General features: G+C 47.8%; 1 protein-coding gene across 2 annotated transcripts in view; it reads right to left on the bottom strand.

Annotated features, from left to right (window-relative positions):
* MDGA2 (MAM domain containing glycosylphosphatidylinositol anchor 2) overlaps positions 1-20367 on the bottom strand; it is a 196376-nt gene extending 176009 nt beyond the window's left edge. For both annotated transcript variants that reach the window (XR_013774537.1, XM_079307819.1), the window contains exon 1: positions 20151-20367. Coding sequence is in view for 1 of the 2 variants with exons in the window: in XM_079307819.1 (XP_079163945.1) it covers positions 20151-20223 (73 nt within the window). In the remaining variant the exon portion in view is untranslated. The remainder of the gene's footprint in view (positions 1-20150) is intronic.
* Positions 20368-20802: the final 435 nt, after the last annotated feature.

Here is a 20802-nt window from a genome sequence, read left to right as displayed (position 1 = left end):
CCCCTTCAAATCCTGAAATTTATTCAATTTTTCCATGATATTCAGGATTTTTGGAACACAGCACCAGCTCAGGATCAAAGCTGACCTTATTGACATTCCCAGGATTATTTGCTCACTCACTCCAGGTCACCTCCAAGGGCACAAAATCCTTGGAATCAGGATTGATTATCACTCCACCAAATTAAACCCACAACAAAAATAACAACCTGGGTCATGAACTCCTTTTGCCACTGGAATAAATCAAACTGGGCTTCATTCCCAGCTGCTTTAGCCAAGAAAAAAATCAGGATTTCAGATGGAACAGCCCCACACACTCAGAGCACAAGCTCCCACTGGCACCTGGAGCTGAAAACTCCAATCCCAGTTGGAATTCACAAAATTCCTTAATCATCTTCCCATGACTTTGCTCCCCAGAACATCCCAACAATTCCAATTTGCACTTCTAAAACTCCCAGGTCTCTCATCCCCCTGCCAAGGAGGAACAATTTGGCTGCCAGGAAAGTCAGAGCTCCAGCAAAAAAAAAAAAAAAAAATTTGGGAAAGGAGCAGCAAATGGGCCACTCTGGAATTTGGGGCAGAGAAATCAGAGCTCCAGCAAGAATTTTTGGGAATGGAGCAGCAAATTCCCACTCTGGAATTTGTGCATTTCCAAGCTGCCATCAGTGGGAGCAGCACAGGGAAAGCTGGGAATGCAGGCAGCACTTAAGGAACAATTAAACTTTCAGTGGTTAATGAAGCATTTCTGCAAGATCAGCAGCCCAGGTCCTGCTGGTGGCAATCAGGAGAGGGAAAGTGGCTCTCAGTGGGGTCTCCAGGGGAAAATTCCATTAAAATTGTGGATTTGAGCCATTCCAAGATGGAATTAGAGGGATGGGAAGAGGTTGGGGGGGTCACTTGGGGTTGAATTTCATTTTCTCAGCTCCTTCTCCCAGTGCATCTCAGAGATTGGATTTTGTGCATGGAAATTTGGGAATAAACAAGGTGAGGAATTTGTAGGGGGAGGTTCTGTTTGCACCTCCTGGTTTTGCTGCTGGGATGCTCCATAAAAAAGGCTGGATGGACAAATCCCTGCAAAACAGCTCCCAAGAAATCTCCTGGGAGAGAGCGTGGCTGGGGCTGAGAGAAATCCCAAATTTGATGGGAAAAATGAAATTAAATATTCACAGGAACATTTATTATATATATAAACATAAATATATTTATATATAAAGTGTATATTATATAAAATATATTATACATATAATATAATTTAAAATATACTTATATTTTAATATTATATATTTAAAATTCCCAGGAACAGAAATCCCAAAGAATTCATGGATTTAGGGAAATGGAATATTCCCAGGAACAGAAATCCCAAAGAATTAATGGATTTAGGACAGGTTGGACAGGACTTGGAGCAATCTGGAACAGGGGAAAGTGTCCCTGCCCAATTTCCACATCAAGTCAAATAATTCCATCACCAGACCCTGCAATCCCAAATCACAGACATCAATCCCAATTTTCTGCACAGGATATTTAAAATAAATTAAAATAATTATGAACAATAACTAATTCCAGCACAGGTACAAAACCAACCCACCACAATTTGGGTAACCAGATCTTCCCACCCTTCACCAACCCCCAAAAAATGCACAAACCCAACAAATTCCAGGAAAGAAAAAAAAACAGTTTTGCCAAAAATAAAATATTTTTGTTTGTTTGTTGAATATTCCCAGTTTTTTAGTCAGGAAGAGCCCTCAGGTGTGGATCTGCTGCTCTGGAGGGGCTGAGGAGCAATTTTGGGGTGAGCAGTGACAAACCTGGGCTGGGGTTTTGTCTGTGGGGAAAATTCCTGGGATTGGGATGGGGCCAAAGGGAAGAGCCTGGGGTGGGAAAGGGAATTCCCAGCACAAACTGGTGGGGTGGAGGATGGATGGAAAACAGCTCTGGAAAGGAAAATTTGGGGATGTTTGGACAGATCTGAGGTCAAGGGAAGGGATTCTGCCTCTGCTGGGACATTCTGAATTCCCACCTGGAATTCTGCAGCCACCTCTGGGAGCTCAGCACAACCAAGATGGAATTCCAGAACAAAACCTGATGGGAAAAGTGACCAAAACACAGAGAAAACTTCATTTGGAGAGGGAACTTCTCCCCATGGAGACCTCAGAGCCAGGAATTTATGGAATGATAAATTCCCCATGGATCCTAACACATCCCACGGGCAGCTCAGAATTCCTGAGGGACCAAATTTCCAGGAGAAAAATGGGATCACCATGGAGAAAAATGGGAACTTCCTGAGCGCCAGCACCTGGGATTTTTTGGGAAGAGACTGCCCAGAGCTCCCTCAAATCCCAGGACAAAACCTCATGGAAAAAAAATAACCAAAACATGGAGAAAACTTCATTTGGAGTGGGATCTTGTCCTTATGTCCCCAGAATCAACAATTTATGGAATGATAAATTCCCCATGGATCCTAACACATCCCACAGGTAGCTCAGAATTCCTGAGATGTTTTCCTGGGATTTTTTGGGAAGAGACTGCCCAGAGCTCCCTCAAATCCCAGGACAAAACCCAACCAATCCCAGGACAAAAACCTCATGGAAAAAAAATTATCAAAATGTGGAGAAAACTTCCTTTGGAGTGGGATTTGCTCCTTATGGACATTTCAGAGCCAGGAATTTATGGGATGATAAATTCCCCATGGATGGCTGAGCTGCCCAACCATCCATCCCTGCTCCTGTCAGAATCCACTTCCCAATAATTTCCAGGAGAGCATTCCAGCATTTTCCCTTTGCACCAGCAAGGAATGGGAGCACAGGGAAAGGCTGGGAAGGGAAAAATGGATTAGAGAGCAGATTCCTTGTTTTTCAAAATATTGGGATTTTCAGGTGGTCTATGTTCCCTGTTAAATATTATTCCTACAAATCACAAATTTGGAATTAAACCCTCAGGATTTGCAGCAAGCCTCAAACCACGTGGATGATCTTGAGTGGAAATCATCCCAAAATTCCCATTTTTCCATGATGGGAAATGTCCTGAGGATGTTGGGATGGCAGGAGAGGGGATTGGGGGAAGGGAAATCCAACAGAACCAGGGTGGGTCCAACACCTTTGGAAGCTGCTCCAGGACCTGCAGCTGCATTTGGAAAATTAAACCCCAGAAAATCCAAGTGGAAAAAGGGAATGGACAAAGGAATCCTCAGGAAGATCTCCTGGAGCATCTCCAAACTTGGATTGGATCTTTATGGAAACCTGGGAAGGAAAAATGGGGATTTTGTTTGCCAAATCCTCTCTGCACCTCCATTTTCTCCCTGTTTTCCTGCTTGGATGCTCCATAAAAAAGGCTGGATGGACAAATCCACTGAAAACAGCTTCTAACAAATCAAAGGAGTTATTTACAGTTATCCTTGGGAAAATCCAGAATTTCCATGCCATGCATCCATCAGCATTTTTATCCAGGCTCTCCTAACCCAAATTTAATTCCATTTTCCAGAGGTTTCAATAACAACATTCCAGTTTCCCTGCTGTCATCATTCCTTAAAAATCAGGGTGAGGAGGGGCTGGGCTGGAATTCCCAGATTTGCTGTGGCTGTCCCTGAATCCCTGGAATGTCCAGGGCCAGGCTGGGTGAGATTGGAGCAGCCTGGGATAAGGGAAGGTTCCCTGCCCAGGGAACAGGATTTAAGATCTTTGCATCCCAAACCATCCCAAAATTCCATGATCTGAGGGAATAAAACAAGACCATGGAAGAGCAATTCCAGCTCCAGCACATTCCCACCCCTCTGGAACTCATCCCAAAATGGGGCTGATCCCACAGATCAGCAGCTCCAGCCTTAATTACTCCTGAAAAAACTCAGCATTCCCTCTGATTCCAGCAGCAGAGCAGCTGGAAATATTCCCAAATATTTACATTCCCTGCAGCACAGACCCACATTCCCAGCTCCATTGAAAAGTGGAGGAATTGCTTTATATCCTTTTTTTCCAGGCTTGGAAATCCTTGGCTGAAAAGAGGAGCAACACAGGCACAGAAAAAGGGAAATTTTTTTCCCACTTTTTAAGTGTTATCCTGCTCCATAATTGCTGCAGAAGATAATTTGGGATACAGCCACACATTCCTGATCCAACTCAAATTCCCAATTCCCAGCAACCCTCCCAATCCATGGGAAAATTGCTGTTCTCCCAGCATGGATACAAGAGCACATTCCTAAGGAAAAATGAGGATTAATGATGGGTTCAGCATTCCAGTCAGGGTCTGAGATCCTGCAAACATTTCCAGGCTCATCCAAAAAAAAAAATGGAATTGGTTCTGCTGTACAAGAAAAAAGAAAAAAAAAAGAAAAAGGAATGCAACATTCCAAGGAGATGTGAACCCACAAAAATTGGGATTTGATTGGATTTTCCTCTTGTCACAAACCAGCCAAAGCCACTGGATTCAAAACGAGCCCATAAAACATCCTGGGAAAAGGGATGGTGATTTTTCCTTGAGGAAAACAGGCTGTGTATAAATCCTGCACGTGGAAATTGCCATCCCAAAAAAAAAAAAAAAAATTTAAAAAAACCCAAAGGCCCTGACAGCTCCATTTGTCTCCCAGTTTCTCTGGGAGGAGCAGGGAAAGCCTGGAGCAGATCAGGGCTGGGATGTGGCCAGAGCTTCCCTCTCTGTCTGGAAAAATCCAGATTTCCATCCAGTTTGGCACTTCCAGTGCAAAGCAGATCATTCCATAAATTGGGATGAGCTGGAAAATGGCTCAGGGATGAGGAGAAGGATTGGAATGAGCTGGAAATGCCTCAATCCTCCATTCCCTGGATGATCCCACAGTGTGGGAACAGGGAAAAGGGAATTCTGCCCAATGGAGCTGCTGGAGAGATCCAGAAAAATCCACCAGAGCTGCTCCAGGGCTGGGAATGTTCCCTGGAGAGGAGAAGGGTCCAGGGAGAGCTGAGGGCACCTAAAGGGATCCAGGAGAGCTGGAGAGGGGCTGGGGACAAGGGATGGAGGGACAGGACACAGGGAATGGGACACTGCCAGAGGGATGGATGGGTGGGATATTGGGAATTCCCAGATTTGCTGAGATTTGCCCAACAGAGCACTTGGATCCACCTGGGACAGGGGGAGGTGGCCCTGCTTGGTCCCCAGATCATCTTTCCAAATCCCCTCCCAACCCCAATCATTCCATGATTTTATGGAATGAGATTCTGGACACAAACACAGGAATCCCCACCCTGCTCCTCCAGCTGAAGGTGCCAAATTCCAGCAGCTCTGGGGTTGCCCCACATCCCATCCAGATGGAATTTTTAATCCCAAAAATCTCTGAGTTTGGAAAAATCCCTCCAGGATCAGAATCCCAGCTGGAATTTTTAATCCCAAAATCTCTGAGTTTGGAAAATCCCTCCAGGATCAGAATCCCAGCTGGAATTTTTAATCCCAAAAATCTCTGAGTTTGGAAAATCCCTCCAGGATTTTTTTTTTTTTTTTTTTTTTTTTTTTTGTTATTGTCCACTTGCCAAAATGAGAGAGGAAAAAGTGATTTAAGCCAAGCTGAAGCAAAATTATTTTGTTTTTACTGCTGGGTTTCAGATTTTGTTGGAATCTCAACATTTTTATTCAACTCAAAATATTTATCTTGTTGTGTTTCGCTTTAACACTTCATTAAATATGCAAAAACCCCAAATGAAAAATATTGAGATGACAAAAAAACATGTTAAGGAGGGAAATCTTCCAGTTCTCCACGTTTTCCCCCCATTTTCTCAGATGTGGTTTTTATCCAAGAGCTGTTTACACAGGAATTAATTATTCAGGATAAATAAAATAAAAGCAGAGCTCAACACAGCCCTTAAAGCCAGATCCAAAAAAAGGGAATAAACTTGGATAAACCTTCTGTTTATTTTGGTCTGACAGCCTTGGATATGGGAATGATGCATTTTTAATAGATAAACCCTATTGTATAATTTATTTTTACTATTTATAAAAAAAATAAAGATTTTTGGTAGGTATAAAGGATTTTTTTAAGCTGTTTCAAGATGTTTGGAATTAGGGAGAGAATTCCCAGATTTCCTGTGGCTGCCCCTGGAAGTGCCCAAGGCCAGGCTGGATCCACCTGGGATATTTTAGATATTTAGCCCATCCAGGGTGGGATTTAAGGAATCTCCTCCAAACTTCCAAGAAAATCATTCCCTCCTCACAATTATCTAAAAATTTCAGGTTATTCCATAGATTGGAACAGCAGGAACTGCCCCACTCCAATTTATGGGAATGAGTCAAAGCAGGAAATGCAGGATGCTGGAAAACAGCCACAATTTTTGTGAGGAGCTTTAGCAGGGAGTGAAAATTGAAAATTAAAGCTGTTTTCTTTTTTATATTATTATTTTTGTTTTTCCTCCCCTTAGAATAAAGGATTTTTGTGCATGGATCTTGATTTTCTGGATGCTCCAAGAGTGGGGTCACATCCAGGGAAAATCAGAATTCCTGGAGTGTTAAAATCCCCAAATTGTGGGAAGAGAAAGATAATTCCCTAATTTAAAATGAGGATGTGATGGGAATATTTATCTTGGGAAGGGAATGGGAGAAATGGAGAATTCCAAGGGATAAACACCTTTAGCAGGGAGAGAAAATGAATTTTTTTTTCCACTTTGGCCTCCAAAGCTTTAGGGTGGGTTTGTGCTTCACCTGGCCCAGTGGGATCCCAGCTCCTGGCACAGATTCCAAGGATTTCTGCCCATGGAATTAATAATCATCATCATAATTAGCAGGTCCTGAGGAATTGCCATGGTTGGATTGAGTGTAAAGGGAAAATAATCCCAACAAAAGGAGTAATTAATAATTACTGTAAGAAGCATTAAAGGATCATTTGGATTTCATGGAAAATTCAGGATCCCAGGAGCTGATTTTAGTGGGAATTCCAACTCCAGGAGGTGCTGGGAAATAATTCCTGCTTTTATTTCAAGGAAAAAATGAGGAGAAATTGGGAATTTAAAGGAATCACTGCAGAGTTTGTCAACCTGGTGCCTTTTGAAATGGGGAGGGGAAAATGAGGATTATGGAGAATGAATGGGAATCAAATCAAACCCAATCCCAAAGGGGAAAAAAATAATTTTCACTCCCTGCTAAAGCTGTTTATCCCTTGGAATTCTCCATTTCTCCCATTCCCTTCCCAACACAAATATTCCCATCACTTCCTCCTTTTAAATCAGGGAATTATCTTTCTCTTGCCACAATTTGAGGGTTTAAACACTCCAGGAATCCTGAGTTTCCCTGGATGTGAACAACCAAGATCAGCCCCCTCTGGATCATCCAGAAAATCCAGATCCATGAATAAAAACCCTTTATTCCAGCTGACCCATGAAAATCTTGGTTTTGTGCAGTTTGCCAGGGATTTTTGGGAATGTTTGAATGTGGAATGACCTCATTGTGAGGAGTTAATTAAATAAGGAATTTTTTTTTTTTATGAGGGAAAATGCAATTCCTGCTCTCAGGGAACAGCTGGAAACTCCAAATCCTCATGGAAAAAATCCAGCCCTGAGGGGATCTGAACCCCACACGGGATTTTCTTCCCACTTGGAATCTTTAAGGTGGGAAAACCATCGAGGATCAGCTCCAACCATTCCCAGCAGCACATCCACAGGGATTTAAATCCCTCCAGGGATGGGGAATCCAACCCTGGATACAAACTTCCAAGAGCTGATCACAAATTAACCCCAAATAGAAACTTTTTAACAACAGGAGTTTAGAAACTCCAAGGATTGTATCCTTTGGGAATGTTGGAGGTGTTTATAAAGTTTGGGAGAAGCAACCAAATTTCCTGCAGGAAAATCCACAACATCCCAATAAATCCCAGCACTCCAACCCCAAAATCCACCCTGGCCTTGAGCACTGCCAGGGATCCAGGACTCTGGGAATTCCATCCCACCCAGGAATTCCCAATATCTCACCCATCCCTGCCCATTAATCCACTGGGGCTTCACTCCTGTTTATTAATTTTCCATGGAAAGCTCCCAGTGCAGAATATGGATCAGGGGAAAGCTCATGGCTGCAGGAGGGGAGGAGGATTTGAATCCATCCTGCATTTTCTAGCAGTTCCATCATGGATCTCCCATTTCCCCCCAAAAATCTCGTTTTAATTCAGTTTTTAGGAATCCTACACATTCCATGGATCAGGAAGATCTCAGAACCTCTGAGGGAATTGATTCCAGGATCCCAGTTCTGATGTTGGTCAGAGTTTAATTCCCTGTTTTCCAGCAAGGACTTGACCAAATCTCTGCGTGTGGGAGACTTTTAACCACCAAGGGATCCTGGAATTGAATCCTGGAGAGTTTGGGGATGGAAGGAACCTTAAAGCCCATCCCATTCCACCCCTGGAATCCACACCTTCCCTAGCCCAGTGTCCAGCCTGGCCTTGGGCATTCCAGGGATCCAGGGGCAGCCACAGCTGCTCTGGCAATCCCAGCCCAGCCAGGAATTCCCAATTCCCAATATCCCACCCATCCCTGCCCTCTGGCAGTGTCCCATTCCCTGTGTCCTGTCCCTCCATCCCTTGTCCCCAGCCCCTCTCCAGGGGATGATTCCCATTCCCAGCTCCACAAATCTCCAGCTCCTCTTCCCATTCCAGCTGAAATCAATCCCAAAGTGCTCTCAGACTTTCCCACATTCCCAGTCCAACACCACCTCATTCCCACTTTTCTCAAAAATCCTGATTTCATTTTCCATAAAAAAAAAAAGGAGGGCCTGGAACAGAGGGAATTCCCAACCATTCCCAATTTGAGCACAGCTCAAATCACCCTCCAGCCTCCAATATTTTCCCAGTGTGAGTCCAGTGGGAACTTCCCAGGCTGAGCAAACATCCAAATTCCATTGGAATTCCTTTGGATCAGGACATCCCATAATCCTGGAAAGGCTCATCCCATTCCAAGCCAGGAATTCCTTCTGCTCACCCAGGCTGCTCCAATCCCTTCAAACCTGGATTTGGGCACTGCCAGGGATCCAGGAAAATCTGTGAAATCACAGCAAATCTGGGAATTCCCAATTCCCAATATCCCATCCAGCCCTGCCCTCTGCAACTCCAGGTTTGATCCAGATGTGGATTCTCCCACACTTTGGATTTTTCCTGCCCCAATATCCAACTGCAGAGTGTGCATTAGGAAAAGGTTCATTGTTTATCCAGGATTCACCAGTTTATCCCATCCACAAATCCCCAAACTGCTCAGGCAGAGCACATGGAACCTCCATTTCTCCCAAAAATCTGGAAAATCCCACTTCAGAGTGAAGAATTCCTCAATTTCCCCAGCAAACACAGAAAGGAATGATCCCATTTATTCCTCAAAAACTCTCATTCAATGTCTTCATTCCTACAACTTCCCATAATCCCCAAAAAATATTCAGGAGCTTCTTTTCCTCAGCACATCCAGGAAAGGGCTCTTAGGGGAGGTGGGAAAACCCAGAGAAATCCCATTGGATTTTTTTCAGATGAGAGGTGGGAAAACCCAGAGAAATCCCATTGGATTTTCCAGATGGGAATTTGGTTCCAGGCTATTGACACAGTACTCCAAAAAAACCCTGGAATTCTGAGGGATTTTTTTTCTTTTTTTTTTCTTTTTTTTTAACTTTGAGCACAGACTAGCTGTGGGCTAAAAGAAAAAGTTCTTTTTCTCAGGAATTGGATCCCAGCAGGAAAATTCCGGGGGTTTTGGTGCCTGAGGTAAAGCTAAGCTTTGCTATAAGGCAAAAAGAGTTTAATTAATTAAACTAACGAGATCCAATTAGTGCTTGTGGAGCTTGGAGCAACCTGGGATAGGGAAAAGTTTCCCTGGCAGGAATAGGATGGGATTTATTTCCAACCCAATCATTCCATGGGGGAATATTCTTTAATTTTTTATTCTTTACAGGTTCCTCAGCCTGGCTGGGCACAGATCCCTGGGATTTGCTGCTGGAATTCTGCACTTGGAAAAGAGCAGGATGTTCCCTCTGGCCCATGGATAAATCTATTATTAATTAATCCATGATAAATTAATCCAACCCAGGATTAATCCCACGCCATCAGTTTGGAAAATACTTCTTAATTCAGCATTTTATCCCATTTTCTGCTGGCACAAACCATGGAATATTCTGAGTTTTAAAGGATCAAATCCCATTCCTGGTAATCCCAGCTCTATCAGCACCCACAGCCAGGTGACATTAATTAACTGATAATTAATTAATTGGTGCCACAATGCAATAAATTTAGGTTTGATAGAGCTGGGATCAGGAATCTCTGGTAAAAATTAAAATCCCACAAGGATCAAATCCAACTCCTGGCCCTACTCAGGAAAACTCCAAGAATTCCAGTTCCAGCACCACTCACAGCCAGGTGAAATTAATTGGTGTCCCAATTAAAAAAATTATTTTTAATAGAGCCAGGCTAGGATAAGAAACCTCTGATCAAAAATCTCAGAATCAAATCCCACTCTTGGCTCTGCACAGGAAAATCCCAGGAATTCCAACTTCATCAGCCAGGTGACATTAATTAAATTATTACTAATTAATTGATGCCACAATACAGCAAATTCCTTTTTAATAAAGCCCAGCTGGGATCAGGAACCTCTGGTCAAAAATCCCACAAGAATCAAATCCAAATCCAGACCCTGCACAGGAAAATCCCAGGAATTCCAGCTCTTGTAGCACCCATAGCCAGGTGCAATTAATTGATAATTAATTAATGTCCCAATAAAAAAAAAAAAAGTTTTTAACAGAGATCATCTGGGATCAGGAGCCTCTGGTCAAAAATCCCACATGGGTCAAATCCAAATCCTGACCCTGCACAGGAAAATCCCAAGAATTCCAGCTCCATCAGCCAGGTGACATTAATTAATTAAATTATAATTAACAAATTTATTTTTAATCGAGCCCAGCTGGGGTCAGGACCAAAATCAAGGAGCAAACCCAGCCTCACTCACCCCAAATAAATCATTCCAAAGAGCTCCCAACCAGGAATTCCTGGAAAATGCTGAGATTTCTCCTGTGGGATTTGGGATCAGCTCCTTCCCCACCCACACAAAATTTGGCTCCTCCCACCAAACTTTTATTCTTTAATTTTCTTTATTCCTTAAGGGAAAAAAAAAAAAAAAAAAAAAAAAAAAGTATTTTAAAGGCTGACATATTCCATCAATTCCTTATTTTTTTACGAACTGGAAAACATCTCCCTGTTGTGACAGATTTGAAATGAAATTCCTCAGTTTTGAAAGTTCTCTTCTGTTTTATAATGCACAGCTCATGCAGAAAAATAGAACCACCAAATTCCCAAAGCAGAATGATTCCCCAATTTAAAAAACTCTTTAATCACCTGGGATAACTCTTGGAAATCACAATTTATCCCAAACCTCACATCTTCCCTTTAGGTTTAACCTCACTAACCCTAAATCAGCCTCATCCCAGAGACTCCAAATTCCTTCAAATCTCATTTTTCTCCATCAATCCACATGAGAAAACCTGGAAAAACACAACTTTTGTGGGAGAACAATTCCAGAGGGAGCCCTGGGAGAAGAACCAGCCCCACAAAAGCTGCTCCAGGATCTTCACTCAAATCCCATTAAAAAAAAAAACACAAAAAACCTGGAGCACAACAAAGAAATCCCCTCCCTATCCATGTTTTAATTGGAATTTCATATCCAGGAAAACACTGGATTTCCCACTCCCCTTTTCCTCCTCTCTCAAGCAAATAAATGAATTTAATAATAAAAAAAGAAAAAACTTACATGGGAAAAGCAGGATAACAGGAGCACCCAGTTCCACAATCTCCTTCCAAGGTTTTTTTGGGAATTAAACAAAACTCCCAGCTTTAAGTAATGGTCAGGATTAATTCTAGGTGGGAGGAGTTAAAAAAAAAAAAAAAAAAAAAAAAAAAAGGGAGATAATGAGATGTTCCAACTGCAAATTGGGATAATTCCCATTTTTCTGCATGTCATCCTAGAGGAGGCACAGCTTGGAAAAAAGGGAATGACTTTATGCCTGACTAGAACAAATCCCAAAATGGATTTGAACCTTGCAGTGGAAAACTTCCCAAATTTCTGGATTGCTCCATGTTGCATCAAAATAATGGGAAAAATCAGGAAATGGGAAGGGAATCCAACACCCAAAGAGCAGAGTTCCCACTTCTAGGAAAAACAGCCTCAAATCCTGTGGGAAAGCCCAAACCCTGAATCTCCCCTGGGAATATTCCCTAAATTCCTAACTCATGTTCCAGAGGTGAAAAATCTCCCAGTTTTTAGCTCAGAGGAATCTGGGAGCTGCTGATGGAATATCTGGGCTGGGATCCACGATGGAAGTGGGTGGGATGCAGTGGGAATATGGGAAGGAACAACCCCCATCCCACCCATTTCCCTCCTTCCTCCTGCTCCTCACTCCCATTTTCCCTTTCCCAGCATGAAAAACCACGGATGGCACAGCTGAGATGCCAAAAATCCCTTTTTTTTTTTTTTTCTTTTTAATTTTTTAATCTTAGGAAAATCCAGGAATTTTTCAGGTGCCCATCTCCTTTTTATCAAAGATTATTGTAAAGAGTCCAAATCCTTTTCTTGAAAAAAGGGTGACATTTATGGGATTGTGTTGGGGTTGCTGTGCCCAGCAATGTGAGTTCTGTCCCATCTGCTGACCCGGCTGGGGCAGTGCCCCTGATCTCCTGGCACACATTCTCTGCTCATGGGCCATCTTTAAACCAGCTGGGCAATCATCTTTATCTTCCCACAGCCCATCCTCCCTCCAGCAGATATCTCCTGTTCATGGCCACTGAGTCCCAGGGCATGGCTGAGAAAATTCCATCATCCCACTGGGAGATGCTCCAGCCAGGGCAGGAGCCAAGCCTTTCCTACCCAGAGAAAAACTGACATTGGGACACCAAGGCACCTTCTTTCCACTGGATTCCAGAGGAAAACCAGAGCCTTGCACATCATCCCTGGAGCTTCAGAGGAAACTGCCCCTTCTCCAGGAGCACTGCTCCAGCTGAGCCACATCTGCCCCTGCAGGAGGATGCAGCACCATGGAATGGGACTGTGCCACCACCCTGACTGACTGACTGTGCCAGCTTGGATTCTGACTCTGGCAGGGCTGGGATTGTTCTGTGTAATACTGCATTGCTAGTTTAATTGTCCTAGGAAAGAACTGTTATTCCTAATTCCTACATCTTTGCCTGAGAACCCCTTAGTTTCAAAATTATAATAATTTGGAGGGAGGGGTTTCCATTCTCCATTTCAAAGAGAAGCTCCTGCCTTTATTGGCAGACACCTGTCCCTCACCCCAGGACAGGGATAAAGGGAGACAGAGGCAGGAGAGGCTGGATAAAATGGTGTTGTTAGAAACATCCCATGATTTGGGAATTTCATCAGCTCCTCACTTTGGATCACCCTTCCCAAAAGGTTGGATTGGAATGCAAACCATCCCAATTCCCACCAGGCACATTCCAGATTCCATCACCTCCCAAGGATTCCCAGCTGAAAACTCTTTGGGAAAATCCTCCCCAAGGACCTTCAGGATCTCCCTGATGCCAAAAATTCCAAGGAAAACCTGCACAACCTCCCAGGGGGGATGTGATTCCTTCAGGATCCCTCTGGAAGAGACTGATTATCCCAGGACCATCCAGACACCCCAATAATCCCACCCTGTGCATCCTTGGGAGTGTTTTCCAAATATCCCTGGAATTCTGGCAGCCTTGGGAATGTCACCATTCCCAATTCCATGCCCAGCACCCTCTGGGGGAAGAACCTTTCCCTGATATCCAAAAAAAAACTGAGCCTGGGAGGAATTCAAAGCTTGGCCCTTCAATATTCCATGGAAGGAAGAATCTCATGGACAGACATCCCAAATCTTGGAAAAAAATCCTCATCCCATGAAACTCCACGATTCAAAATCTGAGAGCAGCCCTCCATTCCCAGCTATTTTTGGAGAGATTATTTCTGGAAAAGGCAGGAATTAATTCCTCTGGATCCAGTCAGGATTTGGGATGGGAAAGAGGGGCTATGAAAAGATCAAGGAGCTGATGGGATGGGATTTGTCAGGACTCAGGATTCCAGGGATGGGTGATGGAGCAGCAGCATCCCAAATATCCACACGTGACAAAATCCCCTTTCACAAAGAAAAAAAAAAAAATTCCTTCCCAGGTATAAAAAAAAATATGGATATAAAAAAATTCAGGTTAGGGAGAGTGGGATTATCCCATCCCAAAGGGATTTTCCCACTGGAAGAAGAGGATTTAATACAGGAAACTCCATTTCCTACAAGAATATTCCCAGATATAATCCCTACAATAATCCTATATAATTCATATATGGACTGACAGGGATCAATCATCCCTCCACTGGCAGAAATCCCAAAAATTTCTGAGCAATGTGGAAGACAGAACTGAACTTTAATCCTTTCTGCTTCATCCTAAATATCCAGCATGTGACCAGATTCCCAAAATCCCCTTTCACCAAAGATAAAAATTCCTTCCCAAGCACAAAAAATATGGGAAATAAAAAAATTTCATCCCCAAGTGCATCCAGGTTAGGGAGAGCTCTTCCCAAATCCCAAAGAGATTTTCCCATATTTCTCATATTTCAAATATTTCCCATATTTCCCATCTTTTTTAATATAGGAAACCCCATTGCTTACAAGAATATTCCCTGATATAATCCATACAATAATCCTATATAATCCATATATGGACTGACAGGGATCAATCATCCCTTTACTGGCTGAAATCCCAAAAATTCTTAAAGAATTTTTAAGACATTAAATCCTTTCTATTTCATCCAGCATGTGACCAGGCTCCCAAAATCCACTTTCTGCAATAAAAAAAAAAATCCTTCCCAGCTATAAAAAATATGGAAAATAAACAATTTTGTCCCTGAGCCCACCCAAGTTAGGGAGAGTGGGATTATCCCACCCCAAAGGGATTCCTCCCCACTGGAGAAAATTGATTCAATTAATTCCGTACAAGAATATTCACATATATATATATATATATATATATAACTCATTTATAGGTTAAAAGAAATCAGAAATATCCTGCATGGGAATAAAATCCATGGAAATAAAATAAAATTCATGGAAATGTACTGCATTGAAATAAAATCCATGGGAATAAAATCCATGGGAATAAAATCCATGGAAATATCCCCCCTGGAAATATCTGCATGGAAATAAAACTCATGGAAATATCCTGCATGAGAATAAAATCCATGGAAATATCCTGCATGGAAATATTCTGCATGGAAATAAAATCCATGGAAATATCCTGCATGGGAGTAAAATCCATGGGAATAAAATCCATTGAAATATCCTGCATGGAAATAAATCCATGGGAATATCCTCCCTGGAAATCTGCTGGACTCAGTGAGTTTGGAATTCTCTGAATCCTTCAGGGAGAAATCAGAGTGCAGGGGTTGGATTAAAGCCTTTGGATGGTTGAAGTGCATCAAACCATCACACATAAAGTAGATGCTTAAGTAGAATAAAGTCAGTAAGTTTTAGGGTGAGTTCTGATGCTTTTAGTGAGTGAAAGGTTTGGATTCTACAGTAGCAGAGTGAGCTCCAGTGCAGGGTGAAACCCACTGATATCTGCAGAGGAGGCTCCAGGCCACAGCTGCAGACAGGACAGACATAACAGAGCTACAGGGAGAACATTGCTGACATTTCTCAGACAGAACAAGACAGATTGTATGAGTAGTTTACACATAACCTGAGAAACTGGAATTCTACCAGGTTCAGGAGTGCTGGTCTGAGTTTGTGTCTCAGCTGGTTGGAAAATCCCATATAAGAGTTTGGATTGGAGAGTTGGTGCTTTGGCCACTGTGGCTTCCACCATTCACTCATTGCTGCAGCTTTGCCATTGCCTGTCCGTGCACTGCTGAAACTGATACTCTTTGTAACAAGATGTGCTCGGTAATAAATAACTTTTTAAACTATTAACTGCTCGCTTATTTAAAAGATTACCCCATGGAGCAGGAGCCAAAGAGCTCCAGAGCTGGTGCCTCAGAGCACCAGAGGTCTGAGAACCTCCCAAATATCCCCCATGGAACTACAATCCATGGGAATATCCTCCATGGAAATATCCCACCTGGAAATATCCTCCATGGAAATACAATCCATGGGAATATCCCTCCTCCTCCCCCTGGGACTGCTGACCCAGAGCTTCCCCAACAAGGAGCCAGCCCTGCCCACTCTCGTGAGTGATTTTAATTTCCCATCCCTCCTCTCATCCTTCAGAAATGTTGGGAAAGGTTCTTCCTTCCTTCCTTCCTTCCTTCCTTCCTTCCTTCCTTCCTTCCTTCCTTCCTTCCTTCCTTCCTTCCTTCCTTCCTTCCTTCCTTCCTTCCTTCCTTCCTTCCTTCCTTCCTTCCTTCCTTCCTTCCTTCCTTCCTTCCTTCCTTCGGTGTTTGGAATAACCAGGACAATTTCCCTGGAATTTAACACTTTAAATACCTTCAATTCCAGACATTTTGAACCAGCAATGGAAAGCAAACACCTGCAAGTCTCATTGTTCCCAAGGCTGTAGGTGCTTCTCCCAAAATTTTGCACGCCTGGCTTTGGCCCCAGGAAGGCTCTGATGCTCCTGAGAATGGTCAATATTTATCCCATCTGTGATTCCAGGAGGAATTTCCAGCCATCCCAGGGATGCTGGGCCCTGTTCCCTGCTGGAATTGGAGTAAAGCAGCACAGGGTGGCACAGAGGGGTCACTGTCACCTTCCCCTGTCACACCCCATGTTCCCAGACATGGAAAACATCCCAGGAGTCTGCTCTGCTTCATTCCAGCTGAAATCATGGAAAAATCCCCAAAATCTCAGCAAACCCCAGGCCAGAGACCAGGATCCCAGAGGGGGCTGCTCCTCCTGTGTGACCTGTCCCATCACAGCTGCTCCCAGATCCCTGGGAAAAGTGAAAACTTGGAATCCACTGGATCAGGAGGTGTTGGCTTTGCCACTGGAGCCAGCAGTGCCAGGATTGTCACCCTCACTCCAGCCAGGTCCCCACATTCCCAGGATTTTTCCAGCCCCTACCCCAGAGGTGCTGGAAATGCTCAGGATCTCCAGGCTCCCATCCAGGAATTCTCTGGGCTCTTCCTCATCCCACAGGGCACCAAATGGGACCCCAAGTGCCTGATGAGCCCCCCCAGGTGAGGAACAAACCACAAAATCCCTTCTCCACTCTCCCAAAATTCCCATTTTTTTGCTGAGCAGCCTCTGAGCTGTTAAAAAAACTCTCCATGCCCATGCTGGCCTCCTCACTGAGCTGGTTTTCCCTCTGGGAACTGGAAGTTGGGTGAAAGAAGAACCATCATGTGCTGAATCCCCACATTTTCTGCTTTATTAACAGTGCCAGCCATGCATCACTGGAAGGGGAGGGAAAATGCAGCCACACAGATCCTGAGCTGTTCTCCATCCTTTGGCCAGGAAAACAGGGAGAGCTGAGGAATTGTAAGAATTCCCAAGGATTTCAGCAGCTCTGAGGAAGCAGAATGTGGCACAGCCCTGCTCCCAGTGCCCCCAGTTCCATGCTGGTTTCCCTTTAGGATCCCAGTTTTCCAGCCCAGCTGTAGCATTGGAATGGAGCAGAGGGAAGTTCCAGAGGTGCTGCAGACAGCACAGCACATTAACCTGGAGCTCTGGATGGACTCAGAATCTGCAAATGGGGGATTTATTCTGCATTCAAAGCTCTCTGGGTGGGCAGGGGCTCTGTGCCAGCACCTCTGGAGCCAGGGGAGCATCCAGGGCTGGAAAGCAGCCTGGGAGAGCCGTGCCAAGGACAGGTGGGATGAGCCAGGGAGGAGCTGGGAGAGGCTGGAGAGCCTGAGGGATGGGGCTGAGCCACCTGCAGGGCTGGGAATATCAACAGGGAGCAGGGATGGATTCCAGGCTGCTGCTTCCCCTCGCCACCTTCCTCATGGAGAGGCTCTGGAGCTGTGCCCGCTCCCAGAGCAGCACAGGAACAAGGAACAAGTGTTAACATGGCAGCACCAGGCTCGGAAACAGAGCCATGGCGCTCTGGAAATCTTCAATAAAAGCCAAAAGACTCCCTCAAATCCCACCAATTTTTCCAGAGCGACAAGATCCAAGCAGGTTCCCTCTCCCAGGTCTCACTTTTGGATAAGCTACAAGCTCCAGCTTTCCAATCCTGCTTTCCCAAAATGGCCCTGCTGCACCCAGCAGGCTCCTCGGGGGCTGCAGGCACACCCCGGGCTTGGGAATTTTTTTTTTATGTGCACATCGTTCAGCAGTCAATGAAGACACCCGAACTGCCGGGGAGCTGCTCTGGAGCAGCCACACACGGCCGAGTTCACAGCGCTGCCCCCGCTCTCAGCAGCCCTTCGCTGCCCGGCCCTAACCCAAATCAGTCAGCGGGAGAAAGCAGCAGCAGCAGCAGCAGCAAAGTCTCACTCCAAAGCCCCGTGTGCCATCGCCCGGAGCTGAGCCCGCATCTCCTCCCTCCAGCCCCCACCTCGCTCTTCCTGAACAAGCGCTCTGCTATTCACGGCAGCCGCTGCTATTCCAGAGCATCCAACAATATGTGCCTGTGTGCCGGGGGAGGCAGGGAGCCCTGCCAGTGCCGAGATCCGCACCAGCCGTGCATCCACCGCGGGCTGAGCCCCTCGCACACTCGCAGCCAGCGCCAAATTTTGCAGAATTAGGGAGGAAAAAAAAAAAATGAAAGGGGGAGGATGCGTGTCTAAGTGAGGCTCCGTTCCCGGTGGGATGCGAATATCGAAGTGTGGGAGCGGGCGGGCTCGGAGGAGCGAATGTCACACGAAGCATTTGCTGGGAGATTGGTGAATCTCCCTCCTCAGCCCCGAGTGCCGGAGCTGCCGGCAGCACCGCACAGCCGAGCCGCTTACATAACCCCCCCGGGCGGCGGGCAGCGCCGGAGCGGGGCAGAACCGGGACCGGGGCAGCGCCGGAGCGGGGCAGAAACGGGACCGGGACAGCGACGGGAGCGGGGCAGAACCGGGACCGGGGCAGCGCCGGAGCGGGGCAGAAACGGGACCGGGGCAGCGACGGGAGCGGGGCAGAACCGGGACCGGGGCAGCGCCGGAGCGGGGCAGAAACGGGACCGGGGCAGCGACGGGAGCGGGGCAGAAACGGGACTGGGGCATCAATAGGAAAGGGCCAACGCCGGGAATGGGGCATCAACGGGAATGGGGCAGCGCAGGGAATGGGGCATCAGCGGGAATGGGGCATCAGCAGGAATGGGGCAGCGCATCAACGGGAGCGGGGCAGCGCAGGGAATGGGGCAGCGCAGGGAATGGGGCACCAGCGGGAATGGGGCAGCGCTAGGAGTGGGGCAGGGTCAGAATCGAGGCATCACCGGGACCGGGGCATCAGTGGGAATGGGACATCACTGGGGACGGGGCATCGTCAGAATCGGAGCATCACCGGGAACGGGGCATCAGCAGCACAGGAGCATCGCCACAACCCGGGCAGCACCGGGGCTGGGACATCACCGACACCGGAGCATCACTGACACCGGGCATCACCGGGACCGGCCACAGAACCGGCAGAACCGGAGCCGCCCCGGTACCGAGGGATCACCGCGGCCGAGGCAGCGCCGCACCGGGGCACGGGGCAGCTCCGGCGGAGCGCCCGGCTCCCCCCGCACCCGGCTCCGGCCGCCGCCGAACCGGGGCCACCTGGAGGGCGCGGGGGCGATGGGGGGAAGCAACAAGAGCGCGGCCCCAGCGCGGAGGGGGAGCGCAGCGGGCGACGCCGCCGCTGATGTGCAAGTCACGGGCGGGGGGCAGCGGGGCCGGGGCAGCGGAGCCGCCCGCCCGCGGGGTCCGCGCGCCCCCGGCGGAGCCCCGGGAAGTTTCGGCTCCTTCGCCCCCGCCCCTGGCTCGGCGGTAACAAGTGCGGCGGCCGCGGGCGCTCCGCGGGCGCGGAGGAGCCCCGCGGAGGGGATGCTCGCCCGCTCCGCCGCGGGGCCAGCGCGGCCCGGGACCGGTGCGACCCCCCCGCGCCCCCTCCCCGACCCCCCGAATCGTTCCCCCCCCCACCGCCCCCCCGGCCCGGTTTTTCGCCGTGAAATGTCAGCGTCTCATGGCAACGGCGCTGCCTCCGCTCTGCCCCCGCCGGCTCCCGCGGCGCGCAGCGGGGCCACGCCGCTCCCCCCAGCCCCCCCCGCCCTTCCGCCCCGGCGACAGTCGCGACAAGGTCACGCGGCGCCCCGGACTCACCGTACACCCCTTGGCCGGAGCTGCCCTCCAGCAGAACCGTCAGCAGCCCCAGCAGCCCGATCGCCACATCCATCTTCACGTGAGCATCCACATATCCAGCCCGGCGGGGCGGGGGGGGGGCCGCGCTGCGCCCGCCGGAGCCCCGCGCTCCGCTGCGGCCGAGCCGCGCACGCCCGCGCAGGCAGGGCGGCGGGGGCAGGCGGCGGGCACCGCGCCGCTCCCGGTCCTCCTCCTCCTCCTCCTTCCGCCTCCGCCTCCTCCTCCTCCCGCTGCGCAGCGGGGCGAGCCCCGCTCAGAGCGAGCCCCCGGCAGCGGCAGCCCCCGCACCCGCTCCGGGCCGCGGCCCCCTCAGGGCTCCGGCCGCCGCCGCCGCCGCCTCCCGGGGCCGCCGAGCGCCGCGCGGGGCCGCCGCAGCCGCCTGCGCCCCGCGGCCATCAGATGCCACCGCGGCGCCGCGGCCCCCGCATGGTGCGCGGGGCTCCCGCGCGGCGCGGAGCGGAGCGCAGCGAGAGGGGCGGCGCGGGCGGGGGCGGCAAGGGGAGGCTCCGGCTGTGCTGGGCTGCGGGAGCGGCTCCCCCTCCTCTCAGCGCGGCTGCGGGGCGGCGGCCGGGCCCATGGCGGGGGCGGCGCGGGGCTCCCGCGGCCGCGCTGG

This window comes from Erithacus rubecula (assembly GCF_903797595.1).
Source record: "Erithacus rubecula genome assembly, chromosome: 6".
Taxonomy (NCBI): Eukaryota; Metazoa; Chordata; class Aves; order Passeriformes; family Muscicapidae; genus Erithacus; species Erithacus rubecula.
Note: the sequence above shows the minus strand (reverse complement) of the source record. Positions and strands in the feature narration are given on the sequence as shown.